This window comes from Hippopotamus amphibius, chromosome 3, assembly GCF_030028045.1.
Source record: "Hippopotamus amphibius kiboko isolate mHipAmp2 chromosome 3, mHipAmp2.hap2, whole genome shotgun sequence".
Lineage (NCBI taxonomy): Eukaryota > Metazoa > Chordata > Mammalia > Artiodactyla > Hippopotamidae > Hippopotamus > Hippopotamus amphibius.
The window spans coordinates 27,343,486-27,367,073 of NC_080188.1; the positions used below are offsets into that span (position 1 = coordinate 27,343,486).

Sequence of the window (23,588 nt, forward strand, 5' to 3'; positions counted from 1 at the left end):
AACTCAGAAATCCCTCCAGTGCTTAGTATCGCTTCTGTGTAAGGGAAGAGCAGGAGTGAGCAGCATCCAGTGTACTTTGTAGAACCATTTATTATTGGCTCTTTCTTTCTTAGACATTTTATGGGGAAAATATTTTGAACTTTCTAGTTCTATTCTTCAGACAGGCTCTTAAGACTGGAAGATAGAATACCATAGTGCTTAAGAGCAATGATTTTGGAAAAGATAGTTATGGATTTGCATCCTGGTCCTGCCACTTACTAGCTGTGTGACCTTGCACATTTACTTAACCTCTCTGTGCTTTAGTTTTCTAATCTTTAAATGGGAGCACCTATGGTCATGACCCCATAGGGTTTGTGAGAGGATTAAATGAAAGGAAGCAGGTAATTTGCTTAGCACAAGAGTTGGCAGAGAGTATACTCTCAATAAGAGCAAGCAATTATAATTATTATTATAGATTATGAACAAGTCAGAGTTTTGTGTTGGTGATCTTATAACTTTCCCAGAATAGGAAAATAAGAAAATAATAAATAAAAACTACTAAGAGTTTTACTGTAGTTTTTTTTAGGGGGGAGACTTTCTTGGCCTTTAGTATGTCACTTGTCCTCTGTCATCTTTTCTCCTCCGCTGTTAATGAGTCTTCCTTCTTTGAGCACATGCACTTCTTTTCTAGTTTACCTTGTTTTGACTCCCATGCTCTTTCCCCACCTCCCATCAGATGTAACATCCTTAGGATTGTCAGTGTGTCTTTCACAGGTTGGTAACAGGTGATGTCATCTTTTTGTTTTTCAGGATGTGATCCGAGCCATGAATGTCAATCCCAAGATTTCATTCCCTCCTGAAGTTGACTTTTGCCTCCTCAGTGACTTCATCCAGGAGATATGTTGCATTGCTTTTGCAATGCAGACTTTAGATCCACCCCTAGATATTGCATTTGGGGCCGATGGAGAAATTTTTAATGATTGCAAGTAAGAGACATAGGAGCAGACGCTAAGGGATTCTTTATAAATAAATGATCTCGTCTCTATTCCCTGGGAACAATTTAGGGAAAAGAACTCTAGGTGGGGAAATCAACAGACATTACCTGATTTTCAGGCCCTGCCATGTACTTCCCTATACTACAGGACAGGGCCCAATCTTTCTCAGTGAGATGTGATTCAGAGGTGATGTTATGATTTCCATTGAACGTATTGGTCTTGGGGAGAACTAATGAGTACCTGGAGTCTGTTTGGAACACTTTAAAAGAAAAGTGCTATATAAATACAAATGTGTATTGCTTTTTACTGTTTAAAATTTTTTTTATTGAGGTATAGTTGACATATAGTGTTATAGTAGTTTCACGTCTACAGTGTAATGATCCTCCATTTGTATATATTGTGAAATGATATCATAGAAAGTCTAGTTAATTATCAGTCACCATACATAGTTACAAAAAATTTTTTTTCTTCCAGTGAGAGCTTTTAAGATTTATTCTCTAAGCAACTTTCAAATGTGCAACACAGTATTATTAACTATATTGTTAACAATTATATATCTGAATGCCTTATTTATTTTGTAACTGGAACTTTGTACCTTTTGACCTCCCTAACCCATTTTACACACCCCCCACCCTTGGCAACCACTATTCTGTTCTCTGTATCTGTGAGCTTGGTTTTTGTTTGTTTGTTTTTTTTAGATTCCACATGTAAGTGAGATTGTATGGTATTTGTCTTTCTCTGTCTGACTTATAATGCCCTCAAGGTCCATCCATGTTGTCTCCATTGGAAAGATTTCATTCTCTTTTTTTAATAGCAAAACAGTATCCCATTGTGTATATACCACAACTTCTTTAACCATTCATCCACTGATGAACACTTAGGTGTCCCACTTTGGCTATTGTAAATAATGCAGCAGTGAACATGGGGGTGCATATATCTTTTCAAATTAGTGTTTAGTTTTCTTTGGATAAATACCTAGAAGTGGAATTGCTGGATCATATGGTAATCCTGTTTTTAATTTTTGAGGAACCTCCATACCATTTTTCATAATGGCTCTACCGATTTACTTTCCCACCAACAGTGCACAAGGATTCCCTTTTCTCCATATCCTTGCCAACACCTGTTATTTCTTATTTTTTTGATAACAGCTCTTCTAACAGGTGTGAGGTGATATCTCATTGTGATTTTGATTTTCATTTCTCTGATGATTAGTGATGTTGAGTGTTGAGCATCTTTCCATGTACCCGTTGCCTATCTGTATATCTTCTTTGGAAAAGTGTGTATTCAGATCCTCTGCCCATTTTTAATTGGATGCTTTTGTGTGTTTATTGGTTTTTATTGCATTATTTAGGTCAGGTTTCTCAAAGTAAGGTGTATGGGTCACCTGCATCTGAATCACTCAGATATTTGTTAAAAATGCAGATGTGGACTCCGTGATATCTTATGCAGGAGGTCTGGGTGTGGCTCAGGAAACTGCAGTTTAATAAGCACCCAGGTGTTCCTTCTGCAAAGTAACATCTGAGAATGACGGCTATAGACTCTTATCTAGGACCCTAGATTCCCACCAACTTTAACATAGTAAACACTTCCTTTATGAGTTAAAAGGAATTAAATTAATTTCAAACATTTTACTGAAATTTTATGAGATCTTACCATATAGCTGGAGGTAATCTGGGAGGAGGCCAAGCTGCTGGCTAAGAATAGACCATCTGGTGTCAAGCTGCCTGGGTTCAAATTCTAACTCCACCACTAATGAGCTGTACACGCTTGGGCATGTTACTTAATTTTTCTGTCAAATGGGGGAGATAATAAGACCTATTTCTTAGGACTGTAGAATGTTAGTTGAGATCATTCAGATAAAGTACTTAGGACACTTCCTGGCATATAGTGAGCTCTCAGGAAATCTTAGCCCTGGGTCTTTGTTCAGGCTGTAGAGTAGTGGGTTGGTGGTGGCCGCTATCCCTGCAGGCTTGCTGATGACGGAGACCATATACCTTTCTTTTGCTTATGAGATTCACAACAATGGCGTTTCCAGTCGCCTTACAGTGTGGTATCATTTCTTGCCATTGCCCTGTTTCTAGTTTCTTTCAGATTACTGCTCCCAGCATGTGTCCGCTCACCGAAGAGCTGGCTATTAGAACATTACACTGTAGTTGGATCTTTTTGATTCTAATATAGAACATATTATCTTCATCGCTCTTCTTTGATTCCCTTTTCCTTTAGAGGATGCATCGGACCACTCAGAAACATTCATTCATTTCAGTTTCTGGAATCTGTACATTTCACAGATTTCTGGCGGGCCTCCTGCTTACAGGCCTTTAATCAGAGGGAACATGCCACCTCTTGGGGCACTTTGGCCTGTACCCCTGGATGGCTGTGAGCTCGAGCTGGAATTCCTAATAATGATTGGATTTGTTTGGTTCTACTCTAGGATTTTACAGAACAAGTCTAATTCCTTTTTTTTTTCTTACTCTGGCAGCCTTTCACACATTTGAAATCAATTACTCAAATTCTTCTCTGGCCTCATGGCTTTAGATTGTTTTTATTCCATGTGAAGGGGATTTTGAGACTTCTTAACAAATAGATTGGTTTTCTTGGCCTGTGCTCCATGTTTATCTAAGTATTCCTTTTAAAAAAAGTGTCCATACTGAATGTAAACCCCTAACTTGAACTGACCAGACTAGAGGGACTAACACCTTTTCCACTTTTATTCTCTATTAATTCAGTTACTTTGTAGTAGCTTTTCTTTTCTTTTTTTTCCAGCCGTAGAACACCGTTGGCTCATTTTAAGTTCAACTAAAACCTGTTCTTTTTACTTGTGCTGTGATTAAGCCAATTATCTGTGCAGTTAAATGCTTTTTAGACTCAGCTACAGGACCTTGTGTGTATCCACATTACGTTATATCTCAGTAGATTTAGCTTATTATAGTTCCAGCCTCTTGAACTATTTTTTGATACTGTCACCTGTTTTTCTTTTTTCCCTGCTACCCACTCCCACCTTTGAACATTTTCCCCGTATTTTATGGGAGTCATTGATGAACATGTTGACTTATCCCAGGATTGAGAGAGAGCCCTCAGTACCTTCCTTCTCATTGACCCATGAACTACCCATTTTGGATATGATCATTGAACCAGTTTCTAATCCACCTACTTAAGTTAATCATCCACTTACATCTCCCTTATTTTGTCTTCAAAGATAGCATGAGAAATCTTGTAGGTTACCTATAGGACTTCAGATGGTCTCTGTCTCCAGCATTCTCCTGAATTACAATTCTTGTAATCCTGAGAGGGAACAGGATTAGTCTATCATGACTTTTTTGTTTTTTGGATTTCTTGGTCAATTTTTAGAAATTAAAATATAGTTGATTTACAATTTTGTGTTAGGGTGGCTCCGTTGCACAGTGGATGGATGGCACATTGGACTTCTACAATGTTGTGTTAATTTCTGCTGTACAGCAAAGTGATTCAGTTATATATATATATATATATATATATATACACACACACACACACACACACATCTATCTATCTATCATCTATCTATATATGCATTCTTTTTAAAATATTCTTTTCCATTATGATTTATCATAGGATATTGAATGTAGTTCTCTGTGCTATACAGCAGGACCTTGTTGTTTATCCATCTAAATATACTAGTTTGCATCGGATAACCCCAACCTCCTCTCTACCCCTCCCCCAACCCCCTCCCCCTTGGCAACCACCAGTCTGTTCTCTGTAACATGATTTGTTCTTAGTGAGCCCATGTTGGGTCCTTGTTATCACTGGTTCCTATTCTCGGAACCCACAACTATCTCTTTAATAATAGAATCAGGATTCATATTTATCAAGATGTGAGCAGAATAAAAGGTGAAAATTTACACTGATGTCCCCTCCCCTCCCTTCCCAGTTAGGTTACATAACTGCTTAACTTCTCTTTCTTGTTCTTTTGTGTGTTTAAAATAGGTACCGTCGAAGCTATGACTCTGATTTCACAGCTCCTTTGGTCTTCTATCATGTGTGGCCTGCTCTCATGGAGAATGACTGTGTCATTATGAAGGGAGAAGCTGTCACCAGAAGAGGGGCTTTTGTACGGTGGCCTTGCATAGTGACAATTCATCCCAAGTGTTTGATTCACAAGTTCGAGAACATTTATAAACCCAGAGATTCTATAAAAGAAGTTCATAAAGGGTTATTTGATAAGATTTCGTACAAAGGAGAGGAAAGGGACTGGCTGGGAAAGAACAGATTCTTTTCTTTGGTTCTTCCATGAGTCTTCATGGTTTCCCGGCAGTCATTTCTTTGTCTATTGCTTTATTTACAAGATAGAACTGGTCCTATTTGCCATCTCCATCTTAGAAATATTATGCTATTATAAGGGCAAAGCCTTTGAGCTCACCTATTGGATGCCCTCTATAATTCTAAGCATTTAAAAGTGATCGATTAACTGTCAGAAAACTGGGCACATTTTTACTGACAGTTCTGTATTTTGGGATACTATGAATGTATCCTGTTTTTCTCTCCTTGGTATGACGTGTAGGGAGAGGAGGGATGGAGAAAAGGAGGGCAGAGCGGGTGGGGAGAGAGGAGCCAGTCAGTTTTGGAGCGTTGCTTCCTACGTATACATTGGCTGTAGAATGTTTTGAACATGTTAAATAATTGGACAGCCTTCAGAATGCAAACTTGGGTATGCAAGTGTGTAAGTGTGTGTGTTAAGGTGGGGACTGGGTGTTGGGACTGGGTGTTGGAACTGTTTGCTACGGGTGCTTGGATATTCTGTATCATTCCCATTATGGAGTTTAACCCTGCCCTTCCTAGAAGTTAAGTGAATTCTGGAGAGGAGCTCCCGGGTCCAGAGCAAAGCCACCATCTGGGTGGTCTCTGTTCCTGTCCTCTTTGACCTGGAGAATAGGGGAAGTGCTTCATGGCAGCTTTTCACAAATAAAGTGGAGAAGTGAAGTAGTGTATTTTAAAAAACCTAAGAACTTAAGCTTAAACATCCCACTGTAGCATATGGTATCTCAATAAAATATTCTGTGCTATAGAAGTCGAGCCCATAGAAATTGGGTTGTGTTGACTTGGCACATGCTCTACAATGAATGCGCTCATACAATGTGCTTCTTGCCCTTACAACAATTACCCTCTGTTAAGAAACTTGTTGTAGACTGTTTGCAGTGCAATTTGGAAGGGAGGGAGAGGAAAGAGCCACTGTTCCTATGTTCTCCATCAAAGAGCAATTGCCTGTTAATTTTTCTCTCCTCTCAAGTATATCACCAATATTTACCCAAGCTTAAACTCCTAAAACAAAGAAAATACCCTAAAAGCAAAAACTTAGGAAAGGGTTGAATGAAGGGAATTGATAAGAAGACTTTGACTAGTAAAATCTTATTATAGGAAATAAAGTTTTCTTTTTGTTCATTAACTTAGACAGCAAGTAGGCCGCAGTAGTGATTCACTCACTCGCTTATTCATTAGTTCATTTTATTCAATAATTATTGGTGACCCAAGCACTATATTTAGGTGCTGGGGATTCAGCAATGAACAAAACAAACCAAAATTCCTGACCGCACGGAGCTGACGTTCTCCAACACTTGCAAACTTGAGTGTAATTTCTAACAGTTTACTCATCAAAACAAAGTCCTACTAGCATCAAGAATTTGAATATCCCAGAGTTCCTTGTAATGGGATTTAATTTGAGAAGTACCCTAGAGTTATTGTCAAATATTGGGCAGCTATAGGATATGAGTGTACTTAACACTGATGACCAGTAACGGGCAAGTGTAATCATATCAAAAAATCGTATCTTGTTCATTCTATGGGATATGAGTATTGTTTTAAGCCACCTGGGCATTCACAAACTATTGACTATTTTTCTCTTTCTCTTTTTTTTAGTGGAATTCAGTGCGATCTGTAAATCGATGTCGAAGCAGGAGTTTAAGTCCCATCTGCCCTCGTAGCCGTATTGGTTTAAGTATGGTACGTATCTGCCTAATCATTTTTACACAAAATCATCTCATGGTTGACTTTTTTTTGTTCACAATCACCTATAAAAGAGGTGATGGTAAGTCTGTAGGTAGAAAGAGAACCTGCTACAGTCACCCCAGATTGATTTTTATACTACCTTGGGCTAAGGAATTTATCATTCTAGAAAGAAGGAAGTAGAGGTAGTTTTTTTCTTCATTAGTTGAAAGAATAATAGAGTTTAGTTATTTCATGCTTTATTTTTATCTTTAAATGAAAATGGGCTATTAGCTATGAGTCTCCTGAACGGAGAATGGGGCATCTTAGACAACTGATCTCTGTACACCTCAGTCCCTGGTTCCTCTATAACTTCTTGTATGAGTTTGGAGAAATTGCTCAAATGGTCTGGATTTCAATACTGTATAAAGGGCATTGCAGGTATTAATTTTCCTCCAAACTTCAAAGTAGGAAGAATTAAGATTAGTCTCTGTGTATTCATTCTTAGGATTACTAACACATCTGTCAAAGAAAAAAATAGCAGCAGAACATCTCTGAGAACTGTGGAGATAATATCCCTAAAAACTAACATTATTATCATTCACCACTGTTCATTCATTCAACACATAATATTTAGTCAATGCCTTTTGAATACAGGTCTGGACTAAGACATGTAGATACCAGATAGGCTAACAATTTGCTGTTCCTTCAAATAAAAATTCTTTATTTGTTCAACCTTGTTTTAGGGAGAGTGGTGGAGAAGGAGGATCACATCTGGCAATGCTCCACTTCTCTGAAATTATCTCTAGAGATGCAACTCTAGCCCTAAGCTTCTGAACCCCTCTCAGCAAAACATTATGTTTGATAATGTTATCAAACATTTTTTCCATATCGGATGGATGCTAGTGTGTGTGAGGGAATGACACAGCAATGACTAAAACATGGTCTCTTTCCTGAATGGGTTTCAATATAGGAGGATCAGTATAATTTAGACAAAGTAACGGAATGTGGTATATGATACAGGCCATAAAAGAGGCACGAAGTGCTAAAGCTGTCAGAGGAAGTAGAGATTCCGTCTGGATTTGGTTTGTGGGGGAGTTGGTATGTGATCTGGCAGAATTGCTGTCGGCTGGTAAATTGGGGATGACTGTCTCGATGAAAGAAATGGCCTGGGAATGGAAAGGCATGTGTCAGACACAGTTCTTTGGCTCTTGCAGATTTTAATATAACGTAATTATTCTTATTGCCGAGTAAATCTTCAGTATAGGTAGAAGCAAAAGGAGAGTACATTTAATGGGCTGATAAACTAAAAAGACATCTTATAAGTTTTATACTGGAAGAATCATAATTCTCTTTCTAAGAGGAAGTGTTCTGTCAGAAGAAGAAAATATTAGACACCTGTTGCAGTTACAGCAATGGCAAGTTTTAACCCTGGGCCCTCATTGGAAGGCTTATCATGGTCAGCGTCCCTCTGTAATAAGTACCTATGCATGTTTGAACCCTTCCTCTGTCCTCCTTTGTGCCCAGGCAAGGGAGAACAAACTTTAAACTTTTGATAAGAATAAAATACATTCTGAAAGGTGAAACGGCTGCCAAAGTTCTGTCCCTTTCCACCATCACCTCTTTACGACAACACTGGTACAAATATTTTTGGATAATCCGGTTGACTTGTTTGAGATCTTATGTCCAGAACAGTTTCCATCTTTGTTAGTGTCTATTTATCTAAAGTGTTTGAAAGCTCAGGGCAAGAATGATGCTTGTGGTTGATTATTTCTGAGCCATCAGTACAGGGGGTAGCTTTTCCTCAGTGAAAGCAAAGGTGAGATTTGACAAATGGTTCTTTTCTGGCTTCCCAGTGACCCTCCTTAGTAGGGCAGCATTTTGGACACATGATATAATTCATATAAAGGATGTGCCAGAGAGTATTTGATCATTTTAGCTTTAATTAATAACAATAATAATAATAAAAAATATTTTCAGAAAGTGTAGAATTCACTATGGCCAATGAGCACCCAATCTCAAAATGCTTAGCAACCATTAACAACCACCACCACAACAAAAACCAACAAAAAACGAGGCCACTGGGCCCAGCTTTTAATTAATAATATAATTTAGGCTAAGTTGAGTGTCCGTTTACTTCAGGAAATATGAAAGGAATCAGACTGCTCAACCTCAGGGGAAACCATCATAGTTCTAAACTGCTTCAGAACAACCCTTTAGCTGGTTTTACATCAAAAGTGTTCATTCTTCGCGCTCCATCTACTGTGTAATTCACACTACACTTTTATATTTTCCAGATATCTCGAAGCCGGAGTCCTTCTCCAATAAGATATGGATTGCCAAGTAAGTCAGATGGTCTAGTTGGAACAAGGTTTCCGCTTTTTAATGCTCCTTTTAGAACTCAGCATCGTGCAGCAAAATGAATGCTTTGCAACCTGGAGAGCATTTCTCACCTCCACCTCACACCTTTTATTTCTGGGCCCTCTGGAGGATGGTACCACGTCAGGTGCCATGGGTGATCCAGGAGGAGGCTCTCATGGAGAGATGTGATTGATGTAAACTTAGATTAACCACCCACCTTTCGTTTAGGTCTTCCCCAAAGAAAGTCTAAGAAATGGACCATAATAATGAACCGTTTATTTTTCGCCCTAGGGTTTTAAAACCACCAGCCATGTTCCTCTGCCCAGGACATCTGCAACAGCCAACATCCCCAGTGCCTCCATCTGGTTGCTGTGTCTGCCTCAGACCTCACTTAAGATAATGTGAAAAGGCAATTCTGTGTATTACTTCACACAGAGAGTTAAATGTTTTGGCTTAGCGCATTTGGAACTTCAGATATATTGCATTTTATTTTATTTTGTAGATACAGATTCCATTAATTTGATAAAAACGATTGCCTAGGTGTTTAGGATCATATTCATTCGAAGCAAAGTCCATTACACAGGCTCAGGATTCTCATCCTGAGATATGAGGCTCTTTTATAGCAACTACATGCACTAAAGTGGAAAATCTTTACCGTGCTGAGTCTGAAACATACGAGGAGTCATTTCAGTTTACAGACTGATCATAAATATTATAGTTGCTGGTTTTAGCTTTAACTGGAAAACAATCTGGGGTGTTTTAATTTTCTCTGGGGCTTTGGAAGACAGCCGTAGTCTCAGGTTGGGGAACTTATAGCATAGCAGTCACTTCAGACTAAATGTAGTTGATGATGACTTAGGAGAATACAGTTCATTGGCTTGCTTCTCTTTTCCTACTGTGAAGTGCTTAGTTTGATTGAGTTGAGCACTGTTTGTTGAAGCTACTTACTTGAGAGAATTCTCTTGCTTCATAAATGCAAAGCAGTGATTTGGATAGAAGCCAGTTTGGAGATAAATGTTAATTACCTTGTGTTTATCTCCTGGGAATATTTTAGGCATTTTAATGTCCATGTTAAATATAAAAGCTACCTGGGACACACCCTTTACCTGTTCCACCTGGTTGTTTACAAATTCAGACCCCTTGAGAACTATGTCGATCTGACTAAAAACACTTAAGCTCAAGGCTAAAAGCTAAGGGCACCATTTGTGGATTTTAAATTGAAATCCCTTGATTTCTTCACTGTGAAGTACTGCTGAAAAAGTTCAAGTTCAAGATCATAATGGAATGTTGCTTTCTCAAGATAAGTAATGTTCTTTCTGCTTTTTTTTTGCTTTTCACTTTAACGCCTGTTTTAAACACAATCTTTGCAAATGTCAGCTTTTGCTGTGTGCCTTTTAGAGAGAAGCTCTGAACTGGTCACAGCTCAGTTTGCATAAGCTCAGCACCAGAACCAGCACCTGGGGGTTTTTAGGTGAAAACAAACAAACAAAAACCCCCACAAAAAACCAAAAAAATCTTCTCTAAAGCATCTTGTCCCTTGTTCTGGGACACAGGGATGGGGAGAGACCTCTCAAGTCTCCACCCCTTGGATCTAATGGTCACCAACTCATTCTGAAGCATGAGCTTATTTGTTCTCCCTTTGCAGTGATGTAGTCATCACTTTGAGGCAGGGCTGTGTGCTGGAAGGAGAACTTATTATCCAGGTAACTCCAGTTCTGACTTGGTCATCAGCTTGCTTGGTGGCCTTAAGCAAGTTACTGTACCTCTCTGAGCCTCAGTTTCACTGCACAGTGACCAGGGTGGATGGGATCAGTAGTTCTCTCAACCCTCCCAGACTCAATGCCCTCTTTCATAACAAATATTTTATTTTGGCTATTCTGAAATGATGTTCAAGGTTAATATGATTTATAGGCATATATACTTTAAAGCAATGAATGTAGTACTCGAACTTTAATATAAATTAGAAAAAAGGAAAGCAGTTTTTAATAAGATAGAATGTATTTCAACAAAAAAACTTGGGTATGACTAGCCTAAAAGATAAAGTCATCAGATGCTTACACCTGTATGTAGAATTACCAGCTACAAATGCAGACCATGTGCGTGATACTAGCAACATCAGAAATACTGATGCCATGGCTTTTCTGAATGGTGAGCAACTCTTGGTAAAGTTTTGAACAAAAACTTACAGCTGTGCCTTCATTTACATAGTAAATGCATTCCTGGAAAAGCTGGTGTATATTAAAACCATAGAATGTGTTATATGTTAAAAAGTCTTTTCTAAAGTGTGACTAAATAATGAGAAGGCCCACATATCAGAATTTTTTTTTTAGGAGTGAAATATAGGAATGCATTTGATTGGGGAAAAGGTCACATGTACTCTGTTTATTTGCTTTGTACCCTGTCTGGCCACTTGCCATTTCTCAAGTCTCTGATTTGAACTGTAACCACACAGGACATGGCAATTAGTCTAGAATAATTTTTGGAAAGGATCCACAAAACCAAAAGAGGCTGACCTATGCTTATTTCATCAGCATGTGCCCCTTAACCTTGGTGACTTTGAAAAATGATAAACTCTTTCTTTGTAACCTGGATAAATGTTAGTTTTTGTATTTTCAGTTTAACATCTAATAATAAAATCAAGAAAAAAGTGCTTTTGTACCTCCACGTTCTTTATAATGAAATGCTTTCCTTGCAGATGCCATTCACCCATCTTCATTTTCTGAGGTCTGAAACAAGGCCACAAATTCCCTCAATAAATATCAACGGAGCTTCTGCTCTGGGGTTAACTCCATGATGCTGTGATTCCATGCTGTAGCTTAATTGCCAGCTTCAGCTTATTTTATTCACAATTCATTGTCTTCATATTCAAGACACTCTTTCTGAGTAGTTCTATACTGTTTGCATGGAGTTTCCATGTACATTATTTCATTTGCTCCCCACAAGACATCCAGGTGTCTTCAGTGTAAAGCAGGTAAGGAACCTGTTCATCCAATACACCGTGTGGTCTTCTTCGAAGTCTTTTTATTTCAGAATAATATTCTCTGCTGTTTCTTTTGTTCCTCCGTGGCCTATAGCATCAGTTCTTTTGTTTATTGGTTTGTTCACTCATTCATTCATACACTCACGAGTTCAATGAGCACCTCCTGTGTGCTAGATACAGTATGTATCACTAGGGATGCGGTGATGAACAAGGTTCTGGCTCTTCTGGAGCTTAATGTCGTGTCCAATTACATTCCTTTGTGTATTTCCTGTCATAAAGAGCATATATGATAGAAGAAAGAAAAAAAATACAGTCAGTAGAGCATAGTTAAAAGAGAGAGTGCCACAATTGAGGAATTAATCTGGGGGGCAAACACCTGTGCATAAGAAAGTTACGCAAGACAATGGGGGAGTATGGTGAACTTCACAAAAGAACGTAACTCTGTTATGTCATCCGCAGGTGAATTACTCAGTCATTTTACAAGTATCTACTGAAACTATAGTCCTAGGATCATCATTGACGGTAAAATGAGTGCGGGGAGAGGGGCCCAGAGATCCATCTAACACTTCCAATCACCGCAGCTGTGTGCTCCACCCGCCAGATTCCTAAGAAGCAGGGCAAGTTGCAGAGCATTATAATTCGCTTTTAGGCTCCCCGCAAATCCTTCGCAAGGCAGATTGCTGCCAAGAGTGTTCTATAAAGTTTGGGTTGAATGGAAGACTTCTTAGTATGACTTTGAATAATGTCATACCTATAATTAAGGGTAATGCGTTATGGAGATTTAAGAACTAGTATTCCAAACGGCATGAGGTCATTGAAATGTGAGCCCAGGAACCATATGGGTAAGTGACATTCAGTATATGCCTTTTAAATACCAAAGCCATGAAGCCTGTTGGCCTTAATACAATGAGTGAATAGGTCCCGTGAAAATGAAGCAGGAACTAATTTTCTTCTTTCACATGCAACGTGATGGGATAATTTCACTTTTAAAAAAATGCCCCCTGTGTGCCAGCACGAACATCATACTTTCCATAGTATCACAGGTGATTAGTGTATCGAAACCAGGCAGCTAACTCTATTTCCTATTGGGTGAGCAACAAAACGTATGATACATGGGTATGTTATAGCTTTATGTCAATGTAGTGTAAGCCATAATTTTAGTGATACAACCAAAATAATGTCTTTGAAATGTGACGTGAAATACATTTTGGGGAAAAGGTAGTAATTGGATAATCGTCAGAAGATCTTGAGGGCTGTTTGATGAATCGGACAATTTTGCAATTGATTTCTGGTGTTGGGATGCTGGGGATGGGGCATTACATCCTCTCCTACTTGCCTCTATCTTCTTAGACTGGGGAACAAATTTCAGAGCTGTGTCTTCAGAATAATAGACTTCAGGATTGGCCCAGCTCTGTGGGTCACAACATGGAAGTGAGAATGAAAACAGTAATTCGTTCATCATTGATTCATTTAAGAAGCATTTATTGATGTTTGTTAAATGCTGTTCCAGGCACGGCATTAGGCCCTGGGACACAATGGTGAACAAGATGCTCAGTTGTGGAGAGAAGTCACTCAGTGGTCCTTGGCAGTGTGTACCTGTGGGATGGGTCTGTGATCTCTCTGAAAGATGCAGCACTAACTGGTGATAGATAAGGAAACTCTTGTGGGGAGATAAATCTTACATCCTTTATGTTAGTGGGTTAAATCCATGGCCCTGTCATCTGGAAGCCTAGGCTTAGTGATAACTCATTCAAGGAAATTTTCCAGCTAAATGGAATGTCTGATGAGGATGATCCAAGACGATGTGAGAGCAGCTTAAATAATGTGCTGGAAATGACAAGAGGGGCGCAAAGGACTTTGTATTCAACCTGAGAAAGGACGCATTAATTAGAACAAGAGAAGACACTTCATCAAGGGTGGAGAATCCACTTTCCACAGAAGTAACTTTAGGAGCCCTCCCTGGAAGGCCTCCCCTCCCACACTTTATGAGCAAATTCTTAACATTTCACATATAGAGTTTTACTCAGATTTAAGACTTGGAAGGATGTTGGAATGAGAATGCAAATAACTTGGAGCAGCAATCCCATAGTATGCAGGAGGTTTTGGAGTCTTTCCAGAAAGTCATATGGATGGAGAGGGAGATGAAGGACTATTAGGGCCCTTAGCATGTGATTATGGTTGGCAGGATATATAATGGAGAGGTATTTTCCTTTTGAATGCGATCATCAAGGGATGAAAACTAGGTTTCACTTATTCCACTATTGTGTTTGGCACCAACAAAGTTTTACTAGCCAGTGAGAATTGTCTCTCTAAAAGGCAGCTTCATCTTAGAAGTGGTTGTACAGGCTGAATATTTATGTCCCTCCAAAATTCATACATTGAAACCTAAACCCCAATGTGCTGGTATTTGGGGGTAGGGCCTTTGGGAGGTGATTAGGTCATGAAGGTGCAGTCCTCATGAATGTGATTAGTGTCCTTATAAAAGAGATCCCAGCTAGCTCCCTCAGTCCTCCTGCCATGAAAGGACACAGCAAGAAGATGACCATCTATGAATCCCAAAGCTGGTTCTCACAGACATTGAAGCTGCTGACACCTTGATTTTTGACCACCCAGCCTCCAGAACTGTGAGAAATAAATGTTGAGTAAGCTCCCACTCTATGCTATTTTTGTTATGGCAGCCCAAACAGACTAAGATAATGGTTATCTTTGATCTAAGACACATTTGTATTCATTCTATCATGTTGTTTATGACAACTCTCTGATGCAAATCACTGCCCTGGATGTGATGTGACTGATTTCTGACCTTTCTTGGTTTGATTTGAAATTGCCTAACTGAAAATAAAATGGGTTGGGGGGTGGAAGGAAGAAAAATAAAAGAAAAATGTTCAGGTTTTCTTTGACTGGAAAAATAAATTTCTTCTGGATGTTAAGAAGAGTGATGGAATAATTTAATATGTATGCTTCATATTGATAATTTGACAGAAAGCTTAAGATGACCTATGTTTTCCAGAATACCCTTTGTAGAATACAAATAATTAGTACTTAATCCAACATTTGTTATGTGCTAGACGTTATGCTAAGCACTTTACATTATTAAACCCATTTTACAGATGGAGACGCTAAGGCCAAGTTATTATTAAAAAGCATGTAAATGTTAGGGCAGATTTTATGTTTTGTTTTGGTTCTTTTTTGGTTTTTTTTTAGGGCAGATTTTAAACCCAGATTTTCTAATGTTGAGCCCCACACTCTTCTCATTGATTCCACAGAATGTTAATAACATGTGGATTCAAAAAAAGTGTCCCGTGGGCAATTAAGTTTGGAGAATAATGAGTTAAAAGTGATTCTAACAAATCTTCTCTTCAGGACTCTTCAGAGCCTTTAATCTTCTCCTGTTTGTGGGGAACTTCAAGGAGAATGTCATGTGCAGACTCTTCAAATTTATTTCACTATGGAAGCCTTTTTTTCATGGAGCTCTTGAAGAGGTACTACTCTAGAAGACCTGTTTCAGGAAATGCTTCCTAAGACCTATTTGTTTTCTAGAATTACAAATGTTGCTCACCATTGGAAATTAGGTTTTATCAACTTTTACAAGTGAAGGAAGAATTCTGACTCTGTCACCTGATAAACAGACTTTTAACCCAATAAATTCATTATGGAATAAAAGGCACAAAATGGAAATCTCTTCTTTATCTCTATTCTTTATACTTCTGCTTAGCTTTTCCTTTTGTCTTATTTTCTTCACCCTTCTATCAAGTGTATCGTAAAATAAAATACCCTTAAACCCAGTATTTATGTTAGTGTTGCTTTTCCAGCATTCATGTGTCTCCTTCAATCCCTCACATGTTATAACTTTGCATCTTCACTTCTATTTTCTCTTTCTTGTTTTCATCTGCTTTCTTTTTTAGGGTTTTGTTTTCCTAGTTAATCTCTCTAATGCAAATCTATATACACTTCTTAAAAACAGCTACCTAAACTTTAATGTAATTATGAATCAATGAAAGAGACAAATGGTTTTTATTCAAAATTAGAACACACTGAATAGCATTCCCTATAAAGATGAATTTCTATCCTGATTCCTATAATGTATGCATTTTATGAAATTTAAAAATAATTATTTTCTAAGTTTTTGAATATTTGGGTTATTAAAAATGACAATTCTTAAGTTATACTTATCTTCCAATAAGTCTGAGTTGTGATTATACTTACATCTTAAGTCACTTCAATAAAAATATTGACTAATATTTCCCAACTTCGTTTGATGATGAAAGTCAATTGGCATGCTTATCGAAGATAGATTTTTGGACTCCATTCCAAGCACACTGAGTCAGAATCTCCAGGGCCATCTGTATTTTTACCATCAGCAAACTAAATTTTAAAAGCACTGGTCTAGATATGGCTTTAGTGACTCACAAGCAGAATATGGCAGAAATAATTTATTGCATATATTATGCTGGCCTTAACTTTCTAAATAGAAAATAATATACTAATTTAAAAGCCTTTGAGAATATTAAATTCTTTGCCATACTCCAGTAGTAGGTAAATTACTGAAAATTTAGCGTATGTATTCTTGATCTGTATACGTGCATATAAAAATGTTGCTATATAATCAGATTTTTGATAAAAGAAAGAGGACAAAATAGAATAGAAATTTTATTTTTCTTCCATGGAGATTAAAAATGTCCTCTCTTGTGTTTCATATTTGGATAGCTTCTTTGTTGAGCTGTCAGAATGTGTATTTCATAAGTCGTTCCCTTCCACCCCATGTTCACTGTGTATTACTGGGAGTCAGAGTCACAGTTAGAATGAGTCCCCATCGGCCACAGTTGGCCTAGTCATGGTTGTCTGACAGGTGGAGCTAGTCACCTGCAAGACTCAGACTTAGGAACAGCTTTATGCTGATTCATATGAGTCTCTAGAGAAAATCTAAAATAGCGTGAAACTGACATCCAAATATTAGACCTCACAGGTGGCCAACCTCAACTGGAATTTGCCCGAACATTGAATAGAGGAGAGAAATTTGGCTTTTCCTGTTTACTCACCAAACATCCCCAATAGAAGATTGGAAATGAACCTGTTTCAGTTTCTATTCATAAAAAATGAAGCACTTTATCTGTTTTCAGAGCCCAATGTAATCTCTCATCACTACAGTGTAATAGTGTTGAGAAGTAGGTTCTAAAAAGCTCCAAGAAAGAAATATTGATACAGAGGAGCCAAATGTAAATTAAAATTGAATGTACCAGTATTTGAAATACATAATGCTTTGGTGGAAATAATGATAGATCTTTTTTTTCCCTTAATGTTTTCCTTGTTGGTTTAGCTTTTCTTCATTGAATAGCCAAAACTGACCTTGTAAAACAAAATAACTTTAATTATTGGAAACAAAAGTTGTAAAATTTAAGGGGGGGGTGGGTAATCCCTTCCTCCTTAACCAGTTTGATTCACAATTAAAGGAAATTCTGGGATATAAATCAACTCCAATCTTGAGGGCTCCTTAGTTCACTCAGGGCTGGGAAGTGTATGGACTTAGCCACCAGATGGCAACCTTGCTTAAGAAATAAGAGGCCACTAGTCATCAGTACTAAGACTCAAACTGGGAAATAGCAATTCCTTAGGTAAAAATCTATAACTTAATTACTAGTTTTACTGCCCTCCATAAATTTGGAGAATAACTTAAATTGATGGAGGATGGCCAGACATAAAATACAAAGAGTGTGATAGCAAATGTGAAGTGTTAAATAAGTATCATTATACCTAATAAAGGATTTATGCGTTTGATCCCCAAGGCCCAGGAAGCAAGTCTTCTGCTAGAACAAAGCTTTCTGTGTGTTAATTTTTAAATTTCCTTATGCAACCTAACACCACCATCTTGTTAACTTGGAGTTCTTACTGAGATATGACTCAATTTGTTAATAATATTTTGAATATAACTCTTCGCTCTTAAACATGGAATAGGAGAAACTGAAGGTTTAATGATCCTCGAAGGTTTCCAAAATTTTTTCAAATTGTTAGCTTTTCCTGTGGTCCAAACTCCCCAGATCTGTCCTGAGCAGGGAGGTCAGTTTCAGAAACCCTTAGGATTATTCCAAGCAAAGATTTTAGTTTTCACCTGGAAGATGGAATAATATTGCTGAGAAACTCTCTAAGAAATTATAGGGACTCACCAGAATAATACTGAGAGTGTTTGAAAAAGCCACAAATGAAAGGAAGAAAATTTTATACCCTTAAGTAAAACTATTCATTAAAAAAAAAAAATCTCTGCAGAAGCAGAAATGTATCCTGTCAAAAATGTAGATTTCCAGGAATTGGGGGGGGGGGTGATAAATTAGGAGTTTGGGATTAACATATACACACTACTATATATAAAATTAACAAGGACCTACTGTTAGCACAGGGAATTATACTCAATATCCGGTAATAATTTATAATGGAAAAGAATCTGAAAAAGAATATAATATACATATTTTTTTCTGAATAGCCTTGCTGTACACTTGACACTAACACAACATTGTAAATTAACTATACTTCAATTTAAAAATATAGATTTTCATTTTGGCTTCTCTAGACCTGCTTTGGTACTTTCTTCTCTGTTTTATTTTTTAACATAATTTTTCAGAGAACATTGGTCTTCAAATTTACATCTTTACAGCCAGTGAATTTATCAGTTAAAAATATTCCTTCTGCCAATGACCACACACCTAAATTTAAGTTAAAATTCTAGTCTCCAAGCAAAATTTTACAAAGGATTTTCTACTACCCCCTCCCTCACTGAGGCTTCAACCAGATCTTTAGGCCCTGTATCACCTGGGTCAGACTTTTGGGGCAGGGGATCAATCTCCAATTTTTCCAGCATCCTCAGAGATATAACAGTTTCAGGATATTGTCACTGATGGCGAGGAAAGGAAACTCTTGCTTGTTGTGGTTTATTATCCAGTAATAAGGATGCTGTTAATTGATGTTACAAACCATCAGCAACCCTAGAGCTCATTTGTATTTAATTTTAATAATAGAGCATCCATCTACTTAGTATTTAATTTTAATAGACATTGTGCATGGTCTCAGGGGGACAGAAGTTGTTGTGGGTAAGGTACCTCTCTTAAACCAGAATAGTATAATAGAACTTTTGCCCCAGAGTCAATCCACAAAAGGGAAAGGAAAAGTTTTGAGTGTTAAAGATATAAGGAAAAGGGGTTAGGATTAAAGAAGAGGTTGAAGGGGGGCTGTTTTCAAGGACATCTCTTTGTTACTAGTTTTGCTGCTGGAGCCGTGTCTACCAAGAAGGCAAGGAGAGGTGAAAACAGGATGTTCATGTTCAGTTGTGCAGATTTTGCTTTTCACAACCCCAGGGAGCACCTCTCACTGGGATCACCGCTATTCAAAGTACCAGTTGACAAGGAGCTGGGACCCGAATGTAAATCAGTGCACTGCTTCCTTCTTTGAGAAAGTCTTGCTATGGAAACAAACAAACAAACACTGCACTAAACAGCATGCTTAGGGACAGAGTTGATTTAAATTCTGATGCAAGCTCCTTATTTAATGGTGGACCTAAAGTCAATAGCTTGTGGGTTGACAGCAGTCCTGAGCAGCACCGATTAGACTATGATAACAGTGTCCCCTAGAATTGTGCATTGCCCCACAGTGAACCTTGTCCAGCAAACTTGCATTAGAGAAGGTGGCTTTAGGATTGGTTTAGTGGCATCTTCAAAGTCCTTGGAAGGCGTCACATAAGAGATTATCAGAACCATTTTTGCTGTTCTCCTGCTGAGGGGATGTAAACCATATTCTTCAAATAGGGCTTCTGCCTTTCTTCTGAGATTCTTTAGGAAGAGATGTATGCACAGAATCTGGGCTGGGGTGAGGCAAGTAAAGCAGTTCCTTTGGGTACCAAAAACTTAGTAATAAAATAATATTTTAATGCATTTTTTAAAAAAGTAAAAGTTAATGAAAAAAATCCATGACGAACAAAGTGTTTGCATTTTAAATAAAGACAGGGTGATTGGTAATACATTCTTTTGGGTTCTGTGAATGAATGCTTTGAATTGTCTGCAAATTAATTCAGTATGGCTAGTATCTCTGGGTTTTAATGAGAGAATCTCACTGTGATTTGTATCTTCTCAGTTAATCAAATTGGAAACAAAACAAGACCCAAGTAGCAAGTTTCTTGTATCTCATGAAACTACATTCATCAGCAACTTTTCTCTGTAGCCACAAAAATGAAAAAATGCCAAATCTAAGAAATAATGAGGACTTGCCCAATTTCAGTTTCTGATCACATGAACTGTGTTACACAGGTCTGATCAATAAATTTCCTTTTGATTCCTAGGCGTGTGTCAGACCAGTACACACAACGGGATGGAAGTGCCAGCCCGATGTGTGGACGTCTGTACTGGTGGACCTAAAAGGCACTTCTAATCAAGGGTACGGTGAAAAAAAAATTTAAAGAGATTTAACAACACAGGAACTGTTTTATTTAAGCAAAATATAATCTCTGACATTCACACTGAAAGAGAACATCTTGTGTCAGGAAGAGAGACATTTCCTCGGAAAGTCAAAGATAAGGGGTGGGGGTTGTTAATTACGAGATGCAATTGCCCTTACCCTTCTTTGATGGGGCTTTCTGAAATACATATTTTGTTTGGCTTTAGTCTCTGTGTACTGGAGAGTTGCCTTAAGAAGAGTTAGCCCTCCAGCAATTGCAGGATGGTGTAGTGCACACTGGCACCTGAACCATCTCTGCTTTGAAGAACAGCGAGAATTTTGTAAAGAAACTATGGAAAGTCATTCACTTTGGAGATAATACTGATGTCCCACTAAGCCTCTTCTCTTGGAACACCCCATTCCCAAGAACTATAAGTACATTTAAATGAAGTTGTTAATTTCTAAATATTCTTAATTGTGATAATAGAGCTATTGAAAACAAAAGAAAGCTTTATTTTTCCTTCTTCCCATGAACCTGCAGATCCATGTTTGCTTATAACTGTGAGGACCAGCGGCAATGCTCCGTTTTGATTTTTACACTTGGAAACGGAGGACCAGGACCAATCCTGAGCTGCTGCTATTTAGACTGAACATGAACTAGGGTATCGGCAAAGCAAGGTCACGCCCCCCCCCCAATAAAACGACTTAGTGTCTGTTATTTTTAAAAAGTACTATAAGTAGCTTTAGGGAAAAAATCAGAATTTTGTTGGACTTCCTTAAGCTTTTAGACTGTGGGGAAAAAAAGGATTATAAATGGGTGGAGGGGATGCATCAGAATTTCTTCAAAGTTTAGGGTCTTTGAAGACAAAATAACACATACAGGAGCAAAACATGAAGCCAGTCTGTCAACTTTTAGAGGCTTTCAGAGAAGATGGTCAGCCTGCACGGTCCCCGCAGCCCCTGTGCATGCCTCTCTTCAGATTTCCCATGGGGCGGGGTGGGGGGGGTACTGCTTTTGTTACTAGAAGCTCTGATTAGAAAAGAGGTTCTTGATGTCTAGAGAATATCTTTTGCCTCTGTTCTTTATTTCACATGTGATGATCCCGGATGCCAGCAGAAGCCCTCTCCACAGGACCCCTTCAGTACCAGCCCCAACTCCACAGCATTTGTCCAATGAGGGAATTCTAGCCAGAGAGGCGGCTTTGCACATGGTATCTCCGAGTCATGAGGGAGCCACACCAACCAATGTGGACACTGAATGGGGCCTAGTGTGGCACTGTTTCCATGAATAAAATACCTCTCCAGGTTTTACTGAGAGAAGAGAGCTGGGTTACACACTCCATCACTTTTCCTCTGGCTCAGCCTTGAGTACAGCAGTGATCTGGCAATGCTCGGTGCAAAACGCAGGGCCAGAGTTGCAGGGGGAGGCTGGGAGGTAGAGCTGACAGGAGGACCACACTTTCCCTTTTTTTTTTTTTTGGTACCAAATTATTTGATTTGAAGGAATGGTACTAAGGAAAGAACTTGTAGATGCTTTGGTACAGCTTATAGAAAAGGAGGTAGGGGTAACCCAAGCATGCAGGCACTGCCTTGGTGACCAGGGAAGTCACCCCCATGGCTACAGGAAGCCAGCCTAAGGCTTAGCTCTTGTTATCACTGTTTCCCAGGGTGTGCCTGTCAAAGAGATACTCTGCCACGCCAGATCCGGGGGGGGGGGGGGGGGGGGGGGAGGAGGGGGGAAGGCCCCATCTTGCGCAAGTTGGTTAGGTGGTCACCCAGCTCTTTGATGGATGTCACCTGCTCATTCAGGTAATGAGTCTCAATGAAGTCACACACACGGGGGTCATTTCTGTCAGTGGCCAGTGTGTGCAGTTCTAGTAGCGACTGATTCACACTTTTTCCCCAAGTGTAGCGCACATCGCATTGCATTCAGCCCATTCCCCCAGTTATCACGGTCTGGCTTCTCGATGTCTTGCAGGAAGACTCGGCCACCCCGTCGGTTCTGCAGCTTCATCAGTGTCTCAGCATGTTCCCTCTCCTCACGGGATCGGTGAAGAAAGTATTTGGCGAAGTTCTTCAAAGCCACATCACCGCGGTCAGAGTAGTATGACATGGACCGGAGGCGTAGGAAGCGTAGAGCTCCAGAGGGATCTGGCGGTGGAGGAAGATCTGGCGGTGGACGGCGGCCTCCGAGTCCCTGCGGTAGTGCGGGCGCATCTGCGAGGGGGATGCGGGGGTCCTGCGGGCGGCTGAGCAGAGGCGGCGGCGGCTGCGCGGTGCGGGCGCAGCGGGGACGCTGGGTGGTCGGAGGGCGCTGTGCGGTGGTGGCGGGGGCTGGCTCTGAGCGGCCGGATGGCGCGGGGGACGAGCGCCGGGCTCCGTCCGAGCAGGAAAGACTCGAAGACTGCCGAGGACCATACTGCCTCACTGGGCTGCTTCCTCTGCCGATATATGACCAACAGACAGGCATTCCAGAACCTGCCCGAGTGAGAGATTCTGTCAACTGCACACAAACACATGGACACACACTAGGTTCTGTACGCAAAGGTGTGCTGATGAAGGCTGGAGACTTGGCTGTGGGCAGTTTTACTCTGAATAGGTAGTCTGCCTGCTGGGACCCCTGCCTCAGAGAGGAAGTATCCAGAGAAACTCTACCCAGGCCATGAGTCTTTGAAAAAAAAATCAGTCATATTTCATGAAGTAAAATATTTGCCCTTACTTAGAGGAGCATGAAAATTGAGTTGATGTCAGTGTTTAAATAACTCGCAGTCCAGAAAGTTCAGAAGTGGGGTTGCAATGATTCCTATGAGAGAAAAAAATCTCCCACAGAGTTTGCCCTCTCAAAGTCAAATGAAGTGTGTGGGGGTGTTCTAGCTTTCCGAGGCCTGTCTTGATGATTCTCT

General features: G+C 39.3%; 1 protein-coding gene and 1 pseudogene across 4 annotated transcripts in view; one reads left to right on the forward strand and one right to left on the reverse strand.

Moving 5' to 3' along the window:
* Positions 1 to 11,934, forward strand: part of SPATA18 (spermatogenesis associated 18) — a 39,656-nt gene extending 27,722 nt beyond the window's left edge. For all 4 annotated transcript variants that reach the window (XM_057729712.1, XM_057729714.1, XM_057729713.1 and 1 more), the window contains 5 exons: positions 790 to 965; positions 4,938 to 5,061; positions 6,864 to 6,947; positions 9,227 to 9,272; positions 9,582 to 11,934. In XM_057729712.1, coding sequence (XP_057585695.1) covers positions 790 to 965; positions 4,938 to 5,061; positions 6,864 to 6,947; positions 9,227 to 9,272; positions 9,582 to 9,589 — 438 coding nt within the window. In that variant the 3' untranslated portion in view covers positions 9,590 to 11,934. The remainder of the gene's footprint in view (positions 1 to 789; positions 966 to 4,937; positions 5,062 to 6,863; positions 6,948 to 9,226; positions 9,273 to 9,581) is intronic.
* Positions 11,935 to 22,325: 10,391 nt separating this feature from the next.
* On the reverse strand, positions 22,326 to 23,103 carry LOC130848418 (ferritin heavy chain-like; annotated as a pseudogene).
* Between the last annotated feature and the right edge of the window lie 485 nt (positions 23,104 to 23,588).